The 17,611-nt window shown below is 44.5% G+C and overlaps 1 protein-coding gene across 1 annotated transcript in view; it reads left to right on the plus strand.

Moving 5' to 3' along the window:
* EML6 (EMAP like 6) overlaps positions 1-17,611 on the plus strand; it is a 748,837-nt gene that overhangs the window by 520,519 nt on the left and 210,707 nt on the right. The window contains exon 20 of the mRNA XM_086927650.1: positions 6,099-6,226. Coding sequence (XP_086783776.1) covers positions 6,099-6,226 — 128 coding nt within the window. The remainder of the gene's footprint in view (positions 1-6,098; positions 6,227-17,611) is intronic.

Consider the following 17,611-nt stretch of genomic DNA (forward strand, 5'->3'; position numbering starts at 1 on the left):
CTTTGAAGAGTGTTTATATCTATTTGGACCAGGAAGGTTTCTACATCGTATACTGTAATTCTGTTCAATGCATAAGGGCATCAACGATTTGGATCGGCATATGTAGAAATAGGGATGATCAGAAGTAAGTAAACAACAAATAATAGTAGGGTATACACCAAAGCCCTTATTACAAGGGGCCCGTTAAAATCCCTGTTATGTAATTGCACTGGAATTACAATTACCAGAGCTACCTGTAAATCTGGGATGTCAGAAATAACAGGAATTACATATTTGTGGGGAATCACATGCAGAAATCAGTGTTTCTACACTGATTCCTGTATGTTTTCCACCAACGTTTCACATAAAGATTTAAATCTCTGTGTGAAAAGACCAAACTTAAAAATTATATCGGGCCCATTGAAATTCATGGGCCGCTTATAATCAAGGGCTTAATAGATGACAAAATACAAAAAATGTACTACGGGTCATTGTGCTAGTTAGTCTTGGGTAGAGGTCTTGAAGAACCTGGAGGTTCTGATGATATACATGTTCAGTTTTAAGTTGCATTGGTTGAGCAGTAAGCACAACTTTTTTTTTTTTTTTTGGAAAACCTTTATTTGACATTTCAACCAAGTACAAACACGGGCCTACAACCCCCAGGGCCGGCCGCTAAGCAGTTACAACACAAGAAAGCAATCAAAACCCAGACTCAGCATCCCGGGGAGCAAATTCGCCACGTCCACCATACGTACTGGTTGTGAAGCATATCAAGTTGGTAACAGGATAAAAAGGTTCCATTTTATAATATAAGATAGAAGGATCAGGTGCCATACAATATCTCAAGTTACGAAAAAAAAAGGGGGGGGGGCGAAATGGCATATGTCTACAGTTAAATCATCTTCGTGTAAGTAAGCGGCGTTAAAACATACTATACAGGATAAGCGAGCGTACAAATACAGTTCGCGCCAGCTGAATGTCCGCCCAGTAGTACTGAAACATCGCGAGAATGGAGGCACATATGAAACAGCAGAGAAGGCCATAAAAATGAACCCATTACACTGACCCGGAAAGGAAGAAAAGAAAAGGGCAAAGAAAGATAAGAAGAAAAAAGGCCATAGAAATAAAGCGAAAAACAAAACACCCATCCCCCAACCCCCCACCCTGCACCCCTGCAGATGACTACGGCCTACCCCCTAGCAGCGTGCCTGTCGCCCAAGAACTGAGACCCGAAATATAGAAAGACCCAGAGAAAGACAGAAAGAAATTAAACCCCACCCAAGAGGGGAAATGGAGGAGGGCTATCTTCTACATGTTCCCGGTCTCTCCCCCCCGCCCTAACAAAGGGGTCCCCCCGAAACTGTCACATCCGAGTAGTCCAAACTAAGAAAACATCCCGGGGGGAATCGCCAACCCTGCCCCGGGCTCCGTTAAGCTAATGAAGCATTCCCGTTACCGATAAAGCCACAATGAACAACGCAAACAACAGTCTCAGCCTTGGCCCCGTCGATCGAATTCGCCGAGTCCCTCAGACGAATAAAGCCCCATCATCAAAATGTCAAAAGATACACAGAGGTGGTCGGAACAAAGTTCAGTAGATGGAAAAAGAACAGTAGATTCCAAAGTAAGCAGCTGGTACTGACGATGTCCCTCCCCGTCTCCGAAGTCAGGCATTATCACATCCGCCATCTTGATATAACGACTGGGGAGGGAGTTCGACACAATCCAAAACAGTTCACAGTACCAATTAAAAGGTTCCAGGATAGGGACAGCAGTTGAATGTTCCGACAGCTGCAAAACCGGGGGTTCCAAAAAGTAGTTAAGTCACCGATCACAGCCCATTCAAGTAGATCCACTTCTGTAGGGGCAGGCACAGCTTCCAACACCGGGTCTAATTGCGCCACTGGGGCGTCGATCAAAAAGCAAGCTGGCTGCCTGGTCTCGGGCATCGATTCAGGATCCGGTCTCAGTCCTTTAAGTCCATCTGCCGCCGACAACAGGCTGCAGGTCTGAGCTGCCACTGTTGCCTGAAGTGCCTCTAGGGCCGCCAGCACCTCCCTTAATGACGGGCCATCTTGGGCCTGCTCCGCCCGGTTCCATATTTCCTCAGGCATAATGATCCCCACGGAGAGGCGCCTTCTCTGGGGTAAGATCAGCCGGAGCAGGACTGAGCCGTGAGGGAACAACCGTCAGCATGCATTTGTGCGCGACGAGACTCCACCCCAAGGTGCGGCGGCGATGCAAGTGCCGGGCCTCCGGGTCAGGGACCCCTGCAACACAGCACCGTGCTTTACTCGTCTCCTCATCTCCAACACAACATCAGGCTGCAGATGGTAGCAAAGCAATCCAAAATTTTGAAAGTTCCAGAGACCGGACCCTGCCGCCCTCAACAGTCCGCTGTTGTTCAACTCAGACCCGGCTAAGCCAGCACTCGAGACCCCGGCTTCCAGACTGGGGTAGGCCACAAATCGGTCCTCGACGTTACTCAGCTCCACAATATCAGAAAAACCCCGGGATCACACCATCGGAGAACGGATCAGTTCACACACACGGATCCGGGGCAGGAAATCAGGATAAGTGACACGATCTTGGAGCATAAGACGGAGGTCAGCGGAGCCGGGAGACTATGCAGCCATCTTGCTTGCTGTCGTAGCTCCTCCAGTAAGCACAACCTTGATGGTGAAGGTGATCAAGGGTCATTCCCATGGGTCAGCTGTGCTGGTGATTCACTGGAGCGTGAAGGATCCAAAATGGGATGAAGTGTGCGTATGGTCTTGGGATGAAAAGCACAAGTTGGTCTACTCTGTAAGGAATTTGTGAGAGGAAGTGGTGGATGAGATTTGGGTAGCCTTATAAGAGGGACATGGCCATCGATGACCTTCAAGAGTTTGTATTGGGCCCTGTTTTGTTAAGCTAGCTAGCCAGCCAGGTGAGCAACTGCAGGGCAGATGGTTGTGTGAATTGAAGATGTTGAAGAGAACTTGAATCACAAAGATTAGAATTTTTTGTAGGGGGACTACTTAGAGTAGGGAGTGGGTGTCATACTAGAAGGCAGTTGCCATGGTCAGACTTACTCATTATCTAGGTTTTAATGTGGCACTTGACTGTATGTAAACAAATGTTAGGACAAATCATTTCCTTGTTCAGCGTTTGTAATGTCAGATTGAGGTTAAGGGGACGTATAGGAGCTGTGTAATTCTTCTTAAAGAAAAGTTACATCATGAGATTGAAAGCAAGAGATGCAGAATCATGGTTATTAAATATGCAAAGAAAATTAATAAATGTGTTTTCTAAGCATCATCTCGAAATCTGAACTTTTATCATCATTTACCTTTGTCCTCTATTTGTTTTGAAAGTTAATTTTGATTTGCACAGAGACTCTAGGTACTCAACAAGCTCCTATCTCTAAAATGTTTATATCCCCACATGACAGTGAGCCCAAGTTGTGTTCCTCCAGCGTGTAATGTACCACACAAAAAATAATTTGTGATTTACATTGACCTTGCTAATTCATTTTGGAAGCCAAAGTATTAGGCGCTTTACCCTTCCTTCTCATATTATGATGTATAGGATGGTTACGGAAAAGGTGGTTGGGAGCAGGTGGGTAGGGAAGTAGATGATTTCAGTCTTGGAATGGTTCAGTATAAAGAGGCCCACACAGTGATAAATATGAGCCAGTCTGGTGGAGTAAAAGAAAGGTGACAATGAGAAAGAAGATGTGCTTGTCAAACCTTTTTAACACATGACAACTGATTCAACCCACCAATCCCAACTCTCTAACCACAACTGATCCACCTTTCAATGACTCCATGTTCTGGGGCTTATCTCTTCAAGGTCCTCTACATTAGGATTTTATATCTGTATACATGGCTTCCTCCCTCCCTCTCTCCTCAAGAGTTCAACATAGCATTGAAAAGACATCTGCTACAATGTGAGACAAGAGTGAGACCTAGCCCCCTCTGGTAAATAGGTAGATTACATACTTTCATGTTCCTTTGGTTAAATGCACTTCCCTACATTGTGTCTTCACCAATCATTTCACACACTGGTGCAATTAATCGAAACCTAATCTGTTATTTCTCTACACATTTTACCCACCCTACATTTGCTGCCCATGTACTGCAATCAATGCTATTTAAAATGTTAGTTTGGCTAATGTGGCTAAACAAATAAATATAACTTAGGAGACAGGAGTAGGCAAAGGAGTTAGTGCCCTGCCAGACATGTCAAGGGAGGCAATGGTAGTTATCAGTGCATATTGGTTAAGTGTGTTGTTCTTTCCTCTTTAGTCCAATTCAACTGCCCATATTGACAACTCATTTCGTAGTACAGTATTACAAAGTAAGTAAGAAATTACGTTATTATTTTGAGGGACTGGATAGTAACTAACCACCTCCAGGAAAAATAACAACCCTTCTCAGGGTGAACCCTCAAAGTCACTAAGTTAACCTGAGCTCAATCCCCTGGTAGCTATGGCACAGAGCAGATAGGCTCACCATATGGCAATGTATAAAGTATTTATGCTGTATTAAAACAGTAATAAAGTTAGAATGCAAATAATAAAAAGCCCAAACGGAATTTGTAAAATAGAGTAGAATGTAATAAACAAAATGACATCAAAATGAGAAAAATCTGCTAAGTGAAATTGGAGATTTTTAAAATTGTAAGTAAGAATAACGGTAGAAGCATAAAGTACCAATCCTAGTTAATGATCGCCATAGACCGGGACCTAGGTACAATTTCACAATGATCACAATGGAGCATACGTTAGATACACCAACCAGGTTTTGTCCTTCTCAAGGATTTGAACTTCTTACTTAGTCTTTTAAGTCCCAATCCACCTCAGGGGTACACTTCTAAACTCCCCAGGACCCCAGGACCCCAGAAGAGGTACTTAGAGACTTACAGGGTGGCCGACAGTGGCCAAGCAAGAGGATCCAGTCCATATTCCTTTGCCACTGGTCAGCTGGGTAGTTGCAGGACAAGGCCCCTCGTAACTTATTGTATTGTATTACCTTTAGAGTCCACTTTTTTGTCCTGGGTTCAATAGAGAGCAGGTTCAGTCCTTTAGGGCTCTTCTCAGGTCTCAGACTGCAGGTTCAGTATTTTTCTGATCTTCCACAGGTCCATCAGTGTTCTGAAGGGGGAGCTGGAGGTGTCACATTTAAACCTAGCACAAACTAGTGGGTGGAAATGTATCCTGGTCATACCCTAACAAATGAGGTAGAACTTTCTAGGGTCAACCCTACCCAGTTTGAAATACTTTAGGTGGAAAAAGTCTCTGGCCACTCTAAACATGGGCTCTGAGGGCTGGGTGTATGTGGGGAGTCTACTATGGTAATCCTTGTGTCCTCCCACATTGCATTCCTACATGTCCTACTTTTAAATGCTATGCGCCCTACCTTATGGCCAATAAGGCCAACATAGGGGTGACTTATAAATATTTAAAAGGATGGTGTTGGCCTGTCAAAAGTTTTTTTTTGACAGGGGGAATTTTCAGGGTAAAACTGTCACAGCCAGGCTACACTGGTAAATCTGAAGCCATGTTTGCACTGACACTGTAGTGCATGGCACAATAGGTGCTGCAGGTCCCTAGTGCCATTCAACTTTCAGGACATGGGTTCACCTAGTACCATATACTAGGGATTTATAGGTAAGTTTAATATACCAATTAGGAATATGCCAATTCGCCCAGGTTTAAAGGGGAGCACAGGCACTTTACCACTGGTAGGCAGTGGTAAAGTACACAGAGTACTAAAGCCAGCAAAAATATAGGGTCCAGCAATAGGTGAAAAATACAGGGGGGAACACACAGAAAGGCTGATTGCCTAAGTAGAAGTAGCATAACAACTCATTGTTTTTTGGCTTTTATTATTTGTCATTTTTAGAAAATGTTTAAAAATATCTCGAACCACGTGTATAATTTGAAACTTTGATGATAAAGAAAGGATCTAACCTTTCCCTGAGCCATTTGCTATAATCGTACTTCAATAAACCCCATAGCACCACTGCTGTGATAGGACAAAACAATTAAAATACATATGATTTGTAAAAGTATCATTTGACAAGAAATATGTTCAGTTGCTTCAGATAGAGTTCAGCTTAAGTTTATTTTTCAGGTTTACTGTTGGAAGACAATCCGTCAATTCGTGCAATAAATTTGGGGCATGGCCACATCTTAGTTGGAACAAAGAATGGAGAAATATTGGAAATTGATAAAAGTGGTCCCATGGCTCTTCTCGTTCAGGTATTTGTATGAGTGTTTTATGGTTCCTTTTCAGCAGTTACTGTGCTCATCGGGACTACAGGTAATGTTGGAACACCATGCTACCTGAGTTTTTGATCTGTACACTATGCCTGCTGTTAGCAACCAAAATGTCCAAGGTGAAAATATACATACAATTTGGAGGAAAACTTGTGAGTATTGACATAGAAACATCAATTCCTACGTCATCCAGCATTAGCTTATTATTGAGAGTAAATACCACCCTTCTTCTGGAATTACCAATGCCTGCATTATTGGTTGTTCTGGAGAAAGGGAGAATTCCAGACTTTAAACTGTTCCACTCATTATGGGTCCCTGAGCAATATCTTTTGTAGTGCGCCTAAATAATTAAGTGAGCAGATCTTCGAGTGAATTACTGTTGTTTTTTATGAATGCATCCGTCATCATTTTTCCTTCTCTATCTCTTTGTCTTAACACATTTTTACTATAGCCTTACAGACCGCTACCAAGGGCTATACCAGTGGTTAAAGGCCCTGAACCTGATATAGACCCAAGCTTCAGGCAAGGGCCTATAACAAAGGAGAGGGCCTTTAACAATCGATGTAGCCTAAGGGCTATCAGGCTATTGGAACATTCCACCCTCTAAGGGATTTAAATTAAAAAGGGAGAAACATGAAGATAAACATTGGAAGGTTGAAGCACCAGGCTTGTACCAGCCATTATAAGCCCGGAGCTCGTCTATTGTGTTCAACTGAGCTCTAAATAGTCCACTGTTTTAATTATGTTTAAATCCCTAAAGGTAGTTGCAATAGATTCACTAGCCAGATGATAGAGTCCATGAAGTGAGAACATCTGTGGTTGACATGATCCACAGAGTGGAAAACTCACAAAATGTGCTTGGGTTCTGTGTCTAATATGGTTACTTAGTAAGACTCCACAATCATTCAAGGGTGTAAGTCATTAGAACCTAACCAAGACATGTGGACGCCTGTGGTATAAATGAACAATGTATTTATCATTCATTAGTGAAACCCAGGAACACCAGTGATTCCTAGATGGTAGCTGTAAAAGTCAGGTGCGGCAAATAATGAAAGCTGAAAGAAAAAAATTGGAACCTTTTGCAAAGAAGCGAAAAAGGTTATCTATTCAATGAGGGTGAAAGGCAGGCTGTCCCAAAGGTAGGTGAAAGAAAATAAACTGGCATCCTCCTTTCTTCTGCCTCTGCTGTGGGATATTTACAACAAGGGGTGGTGAGGGACAGAGTCTCTGAATTAAGCAGAAAGCTCTCACCCAGTCATGAGATCAGGGCTAGATCCAACACCGTTTTTTAGCTCACTGCACCATCCCAGTTTCAGAACCTGGCTGTATGCAAATTAGTCTGTTCCTGTCCCAGTGCATGATGGGAACAGGGCAAACCAAACTACAAAAGCCAATTCTTACACTGGGAAGGAAACAAGCTCCCGGGGACCGGTTTCTGGCATTACAGCCGTCTTCGGCCCGGTTTGCTTGAATCCTGATGGTGCAATGAGCAAGGGTCTCACATCTGAGAATACCCTTCCACGCTTAGGGTGGACAAAAATATTTACAACAAGGGGTGGTGAGGGACAGAGTCTCTGAATTAAGCAGAAAGCTCTCACCCAGTCATGAGATCAGGGCTAGATCCAACACCGTTTTTTAGCTCACTGCACCATCCCAGTTTCAGAACCTGGCTGTATGCAAATTAGTCTGTTCCTGTCCCAGTGCATGATGGGAACAGGGCAAACCAAACTACAAAAGCCAATTCTTACACTGGGAAGGAAACAAGCTCCCGGGGACCGGTTTCTGGCATTACAGCCGTCTTCGGCCCGGTTTGCTTGAATCCTGATGGTGCAATGAGCAAGGGTCTCACATCTGAGAATACCCTTCCACGCTTAGGGTGGACAAAAATATTTACAACAAGGGGTGGTGAGGGACAGAGTCTCTGAATTAAGCAGAAAGCTCTCACCCAGTCATGAGATCAGGGCTAGATCCAACACCGTTTTTTAGCTCACTGCACCATCCCAGTTTCAGAACCTGGCTGTATGCAAATTAGTCTGTTCCTGTCCTAGTGCATGATGGGAACAGGGCAAACCAAACTACAAAAGCCGATTCTTACACTGGGAAGGAAACAAGCTCCCGGGGACCGGTTTCTGGCATTACAGCCGTCTTCGGCCCGGTTTGCTTGAATCCTGATGGTGCAATGAGCAAGGGTCTCACATCTGAGAATACCCTTCCACGCTTAGGGTGGACAAAAATATTTACAACAAGGGGTGGTGAGGGACAGAGTCTCTGAATTAAGCAGAAAGCTCTCACCCAGTCATGAGATCAGGGCTAGATCCAACACCGTTTTTTAGCTCACTGCACCATCCCAGTTTCAGAACCTGGCTGTATGCAAATTAGTCTGTTCCTGTCCCAGTGCATGATGGGAACAGGGCAAACCAAACTACAAAAGCCAATTCTTACACTGGGAAGGAAACAAGCTCCCGGGGACCGGTTTCTGGCATTACAGCCGTCTTCGGCCCGGTTTGCTTGAATCCTGATGGTGCAATGAGCAAGGGTCTCACATCTGAGAATACCCTTCCACGCTTAGGGTGGACAAAAATATTTACAACAAGGGGTGGTGAGGGACAGAGTCTCTGAATTAAGCAGAAAGCTCTCACCCAGTCATGAGATCAGGGCTTGATCCATCACCGTTTTTTAGCTCACTGCACCATCCCAGTTTCAGAACCTGGCTGTATGCAAATTAGTCTGTTCCTGTCCCAGTGCATGATGGGAACAGGGCAAACCAAACTACAAAAGCCCTGGGCCAGGGACAGACTGATTTGCATATAGCCAGGTTCTGAGCTGGGATGGGGCAGTGAGATAAATAACGGTGATGGATCAAGCCCTGATCTTTGGACTGGGTAAGAGTGGTCTGTTTAACTCAGACACTCTGTTCATCACCACCCCCTTTTTGTAAATCGTTTTTGGCCACTATAAGTGTGGCAGGGTATACTCAGACATGAGTCCCTTTCTCACTGCTCCATCAGGATTCAAGCAAGCCGGGCCGAAGAAGGCTGAAATGCCAGAAACCGGTCCCCGGTAGCTTGTTTCCTTTCTGGTGAAGAATTGGCTTGGTAGTTTAGTCTGCCCTGTTCCCATGATGCACTGGGCCAGGGACAGACTGATTTGCATATAGCCAGGTTCTGAGCTGGGATGGGGCAGTGAGATAAATAACGGTGATGGATCAAGCCCTGATCTTTGGACTGGGTAAGAGTGGTCTGTTTAACTCAGACACTCTGTTCATCACCACCCCCTTTTTGTAAATCGTTTTTGGCCACTATAGGTGTGGCAGGGTATACTCAGACATGAGTCCCTTTCTCACTGCTCCATCAGGATTCAAGCAAGCCGGGCCGAAGAAGGCTGAAATGCCAGAAACCGGTCCCCGGTAGCTTGTTTCCTTTCTGGTGAAGAATTGGCTTGGTAGTTTAGTCTGCCCTGTTCCCATGATGCACTGGGCCAGGGACAGACTGATTTGCATATAGCCAGGTTCTGAGCTGGGATGGGGCAGTGAGATAAATAACGGTGATGGATCAAGCCCTGATCTTTGGACTGGGTAAGAGTGGTCTGTTTAACTCAGACACTCTGTTCATCACCACCCCCTTTTTGTAAATCGTTTTTGGCCACTATAGGTGTGGCAGGGTATACTCAGACATGAGTCCCTTTCTCACTGCTCCATCAGGATTCAAGCAAGCCGGGCCGAAGAAGGCTGAAATGCCAGAAACCGGTCCCCGGTAGCTTGTTTCCTTTCTGGTGAAGAATTGGCTTGGTAGTTTAGTCTGCCCTGTTCCCATGATGCACTGGGCCAGGGACAGACTGATTTGCATATAGCCAGGTTCTGAGCTGGGATGGGGCAGTGAGATAAATAACGGTGATGGATCAAGCCCTGATCTTTGGACTGGGTAAGAGTGGTCTGTTTAACTCAGACACTCTGTTCATCACCACCCCCTTTTTGTAAATCGTTTTTGGCCACTATAGGTGTGGCAGGGTATACTCAGACATGAGTCCCTTTCTCACTGCTCCATCAGGATTCAAGCAAGCCGGGCCGAAGAAGGCTGAAATGCCAGAAACCGGTCCCCGGTAGCTTGTTTCCTTTCTGGTGAAGAATTGGCTTGGTAGTTTAGTCTGCCCTGTTCCCATGATGCACTGGGCCAGGGACAGACTGATTTGCATATAGCCAGGTTCTGAGCTGGGATGGGGCAGTGAGATAAATAACGGTGATGGATCAAGCCCTGATCTTTGGACTGGGTAAGAGTGGTCTGTTTAACTCAGACACTCTGTTCATCACCACCCCCTTTTTGTAAATCGTTTTTGGCCACTATAGGTGTGGCAGGGTATACTCAGACATGAGTCCCTTTCTCACTGCTCCATCAGGATTCAAGCAAGCCGGGCCGAAGAAGGCTGAAATGCCAGAAACCGGTCCCCGGTAGCTTGTTTCCTTTCTGGTGAAGAATTGGCTTGGTAGTTTAGTCTGCCCTGTTCCCATGATGCACTGGGCCAGGGACAGACTGATTTGCATATAGCCAGGTTCTGAGCTGGGATGGGGCAGTGAGATAAATAACGGTGATGGATCAAGCCCTGATCTTTGGACTGGGTAAGAGTGGTCTGTTTAACTCAGACACTCTGTTCATCACCACCCCCTTTTTGTAAATCGTTTTTGGCCACTATAGGTGTGGCAGGGTATACTCAGACATGAGTCCCTTTCTCACTGCTCCATCAGGATTCAAGCAAGCCGGGCCGAAGAAGGCTGAAATGCCAGAAACCGGTCCCCGGTAGCTTGTTTCCTTTCTGGTGAAGAATTGGCTTGGTAGTTTAGTCTGCCCTGTTCCCATGATGCACTGGGCCAGGGACAGACTGATTTGCATATAGCCAGGTTCTGAGCTGGGATGGGGCAGTGAGATAAATAACGGTGATGGATCAAGCCCTGATCTTTGGACTGGGTAAGAGTGGTCTGTTTAACTCAGACACTCTGTTCATCACCACCCCCTTTTTGTAAATCTGCTGTGGGATAGCCCATTTCATCTGTAAGGTTGACTGTAGAGTAGAGCTCTTCCTCTTTGAGGTGAAAAGAATAGATTAAGCCACCCCATAAATAAGGTGGTGGATCTGACATAGGGATTGATTTAGAGTTTGGCAAATGGGTTACTCCATTACAAAAGTGATGGACTTGTAATAAGGTGGACAGGATATATGTCAAGTTTGTGACGGAGTAACCCATCCTGCAAACTGTGAATCAGACCCATAGTTACTTAAATTTAGCTCTGCTGGTCATGAAGCGCCAAAACAATTGATCAATTAATGAAGTTGGATTGAAAGTGACTGTACATACTAATACTACTTGATCTCTCAGCTGCATTTGAAACTATTGACAATGAGATCCTTATAATCACCATTCCTACGCAAATGCTGATAATCCGCTCTCGTATAAATTGTTTTTTTTTGCTTTCTGGTTGGACCCAGTTAGTACAATTTGTACCCTCTAGTCCTCCTCCTTTGCCCACGTCCTGCTAACTGCTTCTATGTTCATTGTTTTGACCTGCATCTTGTACATGGAGCCACTTGATGCAATGCTACCATAGCCGTTCACTGTCATGTTAAGGATTGACTTGTACCCGAAAGCGACATCTTTAAGCTGAAGTTATTTCAAGCCAACATTTGGACGTCGATTACCTCTGATTACCTCTTTCTTGTTAAAATTAACTATTCAAAAATAATAATAGGCACCAACTTTTCTTTGTGAAGGAAGCAGACCTGTCATTCTTCCCTCTTACATCAGATGTGTTCTTCAATAAATTATATGTTCACACCTGATAGGTAGCAGAACAGTGCTGGCAGGTTTCCATAATGCACCACCAGCTCTTCTTGAATCCATCCTACAAGCAGGAGTTGGTCTGATAATGTCAGCCTAAGAGAAGTAGCTATGACCACAACAATGGGTGAATCTCTGCTGGTTCCCACTGACTACAAGAACCCAGTTTTAAACTTGAGTCACATACACTTGTCAATCAATCATTTAGATTACATTATTGACTGGCAACTACATTCAGCTCCCATAATGCAGGAGGTAAATAGATTCTTCCGTCTAAAACCTTGAAAGTAAAGACAACCAAAACACTGCCTTAAGCAATCACGTGTCAACTTTCTACTTGAAGCAATGTAGATCTAATAAAGAAAGCATTGACAATCTGCATCTCATTCAGGACTAACAGCTAGCATCGAAAAAACAATGTGTATGATATAATAACCATTTAGTGCACCCTAAACAAAATTTGCGAATTTTCTTTTTGATACTTAATAGAACTTAATATAAACATAGTATAAAAATATGTAAGGCACAAATATGCAATAAGAATGAGAATACATTCAAATCTTGATCAGCTATTTCACAAGCTGACCCTTTCAATATTCAGAACTCCTATCAACAGAATTTTTTAAATAAATCCAGCGGTGCAATTGAAAAATCTTACGTAATTCAATGGGTCCTTTTGTAAAAATCACTCTCATGACCGAAATGGCGGGTCATGACAGAGGTTGAGGTAAATACAGTGTGATTGTCCAAATTAGTTTATTATCCTCGGGAAAATATATATATTGATCTGATTGCGAGCAGTGCCTCGGTGTTTCTGGTAGGGCCCCTCGTATATTGTGGTAACATTTTCAGTGCCTGCTGATATTTTACTCTACTTTATTTCTTAGACATTAGATTTTAAGTACTCCAGTGCCGATGGGTTCAGTTTGGCTTCATAAATGCAGAAATAAATGATATTTGAAAGAACTGCTTAGAAGCTGTGCTTTGGATCAGATAAAATTCTTCCTGAAGATATTGGAGTGTGCTTAGAAGAGACATGCACCCATACGCGCTCGCTCTCTCTCTCTCTCTCTCTCTTTCATCTTACTTACCTGTTTGTCATTTTGTCATTCAAAATTAGGGGATGCGAAATTATGAAGCATCTGAAATTCTGAATTCAGAATAATGGTAATGTCAAATTATGGGGTATATCTGGTAAGCATCCCAGGTCGTAACTGTATCTTCGAAATGCTTTTTCTTCAAGGTGCTGTTCAGTATTTCTGTGTGTGTATATATATATATATATATATATATATATATATGTGTGTGTGTATATATATATATACTAGCAGCCCGTCCTGACGTTGTCCGGGTATGAATTGCTGCCAGCCAGTAGTATATTGTTTTGTAGGATTTCGTTTTGATAGCATTTCTTATCTGTGACAGGCCTGTGAAACGCTCCGATTCACAGTGCACTGCTAATGCACTTAAGAGTGCGCGTTCAGTAGTGTGTGAACTCGAGTTTCCCTACTTTATTTTTCCTTGCAATATTATATAGCCCGAACTCGACAACATGGCATGAGCACAATTTACATTACAGAAGGACACATTAATTTGTGGTAGGCACAGGGAGACAAAGCGATTTGCCTGGAATCACAGGATGTTGAGCTGATGCCGAGATTCAAACGTAGCTCCCCAGCTCTAAAGTTCGCAATTCTAGAACTTGTGGCGGGAGGTGTGTCTAAAAGTGTATGTCGGTGCTGGCCATCAATGAGAGAGACCTGTGCATTTTTCAAATGGGTGGTGAAAAAATATGAGTATGTTGCTGGAGATGTGGGCCGCCGTCCCACCAATGTACTTACCGGGGGAGGGTAAGCACCCATTATTCCGCAACTTTCTTTCCGCATACCATCACTCCGCATACTTTCATTACGAAAGTACCATGACTCCGTAATGCCATTATAACGCATGGCATTACATTTTATATGCTTTTACCACGCATACATTTACAACGAAATTCGTTGTAAATGCATGAATGGTAAAAGCATGTTTTTTTTAATGTTTGGATAAGGTAAGTATGGGTAGGGGTATATGTTTTGGGGTACTGAGGTATGTTTTGGGGTGTTTGGGTATTTTAAGGGTTCAGATATAGTTTTGGGTTATGGGGTAAAGGGGTAGTTTTAGGGTTTAGGGATAGGTATGGGTTTTGGGGTACAGGGGTATTTTTAGGGTTCAGGGCTGGGTTTGGGTTTTGGGGTATGGGGTATTTTTAGGGTTCAGGGGTAAGTTTGGGTTTTGGGGTACAGGGGTATTTTAAGGGTTTAGGGCTAGGTTTGGGTTTTGGAGGGTATTTTTAGGGTTCAGGGCTAGGTTTGGGTTTTGGGGTACAGGGGTATTTTAGGGTTCAGGGGTAGGTTTGGGATTTGGGGTACTGGGTTATTTTTAGGGTTCAGGGCTAGGTTTGGGTTTTGGGGTACAGGGGTATTTTTAGGGTTATGGGGTAGGTTTGGGTTTTGCGGTACAGGGGTATTTTAAGGGTTCAGGGCTAGGTTTGGGTTTTGGGGTACAGGGGTATTTTAGGGTTCAGGGGTAGGTTTGGGTTTTGGGGTACAGTGGTATTTTTAGGGTTCAGGGCTAGGTTTTGGTTTTGGGGTACAGTGGTATTTTTAGGGTTCAGGGGTAGGTTTGGGTTTTGAGGTACAGGGGTATTTATAGGGTTCAGGGCTAGGTTTGGGTTTTGGGGTACAGGGGTATTTTTAGGGTTTAGGGATAGGTTTGGGTTTGGGGGTACAGGGTATATTTATAGGGTTAAGATGGCTTATTGTTTAATGGTGTTGGGGTATTTTAAGGAGTAAGGGTGGGTTATGATTATGGGATGCAGGGGTATTTAAAGGGAGCAGGGTGGGATTAGCACACGATATGAGACATGGCATGAAGGGCTGAACGTACCACCCGCCCCCAACGTTTGTCACGCCCCCAGCACACGCCCACAGCACAACGCAGACACGCCCACAAGGGACTACTTTGCTGGCACGTTCTTTTACCTTTTAAATGTATATGGTGGGCGTCTGCATAGCCTATGTCCTTCTGCTGCAAATGCCCTTTCCAACGCTGTATTGGGTGTTGTGATTGGTGCTGTGGTTTCTGAGATTACCTGCGTCAAAGGTTTGGGCTCTCTCTTTATTATATTAGTACTAGCAGCCCGCCCCGACCTTGTCCGGGTGCTTTCAGGCTTCGCCCTACCCCCGCCTGCCCCGACATTGCCCAGCAGCCCGTGTCCCCGCCCGCCCCGTCCCCCGCCTGCCGCCTGGCCTGACCCTCGCCTGGAGGTGTTAGTCCCCGTCCCCCTCCTGCCCCGACCCCCGCCTGCCCCGACATTGCCTTTAGTAACTCCCCGTCCCCCGCCTGGGCCGACACCCGCCTGCTTTCCTCATTCTCCGCTCCTGAGTGCAGGTCCTCGCCGCTCTGCTTCTCACCGCCTGTCCGCCGCCGCTCCTCCCCCGCGCCATGTCTGCCTCTCCGCTGATCTCTCACCGCCGCTGGCCTGTCCGCTGCAGCTCACGTGACCGCTCCTCCCCCGCGCCATGTCCGCCGGTCCTCTGACGCCGCTTTGACGCCGCTCCTCGACGTGAGCATGCACGTCTCAGCCGGCGCTATTTTGGGGGACTACTTTTATTTAAATTCATTTTTTTAAATAAGGTGTTTTTTAAAAGTTTATATAGCCTATAACCATCTACACACCCTGCCGATTTCTACGGTGTATCGGGTGTGTAGATTGGCGCAGTGGTTCCCACGTTTACTTGCCTCAAAGCCTGCAAGTTTCTCCTTTATTATAGTAGTATAGAAGATGGATGGATATGTGTGAGAACAACATCCAGCTCAAACAGAAACATCCATGAAAACAGGCACGGACTTCAGGCTGTCAGGATACGCAATTAGTTTAATGTCATAGGTCACCCCCAACCCATGAGACAAGAGACGCGTTTTGGCTTACTGGAAGCCTTTATCAATCTGTTTGGCGCCAAAACTTACAGCATTATATATAGTCCTTCCCCCTTGAAAAGTATACATACGGAAAACTCTGATAAACCACAGCCGGTTACCAGTGTCCGCAATCTGGGTGTTATGCTAAATAACAACCTCAGCATGGAAACGCAGGTAACTAAAACAGTCTCCACCTGCTCGGCCCTTCTGCGCTCTTTACGCAAAATCATGCCACTACTCCCAGCCCAGGCCCGAGCACTGATAGTCAGGTGTACTATTCTTAGTCGCCTTGACTACTGCAATGCTCTCCTGCTCGAGTCCCCAGCTGTACTATTGGACAGACTCCAACGAGTCCAGTCGGCGGCAGCCAAATTGGCCCTTGGTTGGACCAGGAGATCCTCGGCCACAGCAGCCTTAGCTGAGCTACACTGGCTTCCTCTGAAGCAACGAATAGCTTTTAAGGCTCTCTGCTTGGTCTTCAAGGCATTACACGGATTGGGCCCCAGATCCCTACAACAAATGTTTTCCTGGTATATTCCCACCAGAACTCTACGATCCACTACAGCCTGCCTTGTGACGGTACCCAGATTTAACAAGGTAAGGACCGGGGAAGATCTTTCAGAGTAGCTGCTGCCAAGCTTTGGAATAGTCTGCCCGCCGACATTCGTCAAATTCCACAGCTCCTGCCTTTCAGAAAGCTAATCAAAACGTGGCTCTTCCCCTAGTTCCTCGCCACGTCCATCCCCCTAAACAGTCTCCCTCTGCTTCCAGCTCAGGAGTAAGCTCTCAGCGCCAGGATACCTGCCAGGTGACAGCTGCGGTCTACAAGTGTTTTAAATAAATAAATAAATAAATACATAGACAGAGAAAACATACTGTCAAGTACGTAACAAAAATATGCAACCCATATGGCTTATGAAAGCTCTCAGCAACTATGTGTCAGCAAAGATGCACGAAAAAATAATTGTTAATAAATTGCATAATGCAACTATAAATTGACAAAAATGTACCATTGCCATAACGAGCATAACTAAAATTAAATTGCATATATATATATATATGTGTGTATATATAAATGTATTGATGGATATACATGTGTGTACATATGTATGTATATATGTGTGTGTGTGCATCTATATACATGTGTATTTTATTTTCGAGTTTTATATATATTTTATATATAACATATATATAACACTCATGGGTGCTTTTATAGCACAAAATGCAGTGGTATAAAAATCCATATTCCAAAGGGAGCCGTGAACCATGGAAAATATTTCGGACTTCCCTGTTAAATGTGGGGATCATCATCAGAACATAAGACCCCAAACCACACTGAAGAGCTTTACCGTTGTCATGGCTACTAGGATTAAGTGATAAGGAGGACCAAATTAAGTGGCAAGGTTATTCCTATCTGTGGCAAAAAAGGCAAATTATGCTGCCCATTTTCTGGTAGTATTTTCATCCATTTGAGCTAAAACATTTTTGTGAAATCTGTAAATTATGCATATTATGTGGCAAATGTGGTAAATCCATCATATGCGGTAATATCAACCAACATAGAATCATAGAAGTCC

Source organism: Lissotriton vulgaris, chromosome 6 (genome assembly GCF_964263255.1).
Source record: "Lissotriton vulgaris chromosome 6, aLisVul1.2, whole genome shotgun sequence".
NCBI classification, from domain to species: Eukaryota; Metazoa; Chordata; class Amphibia; order Caudata; family Salamandridae; genus Lissotriton; species Lissotriton vulgaris.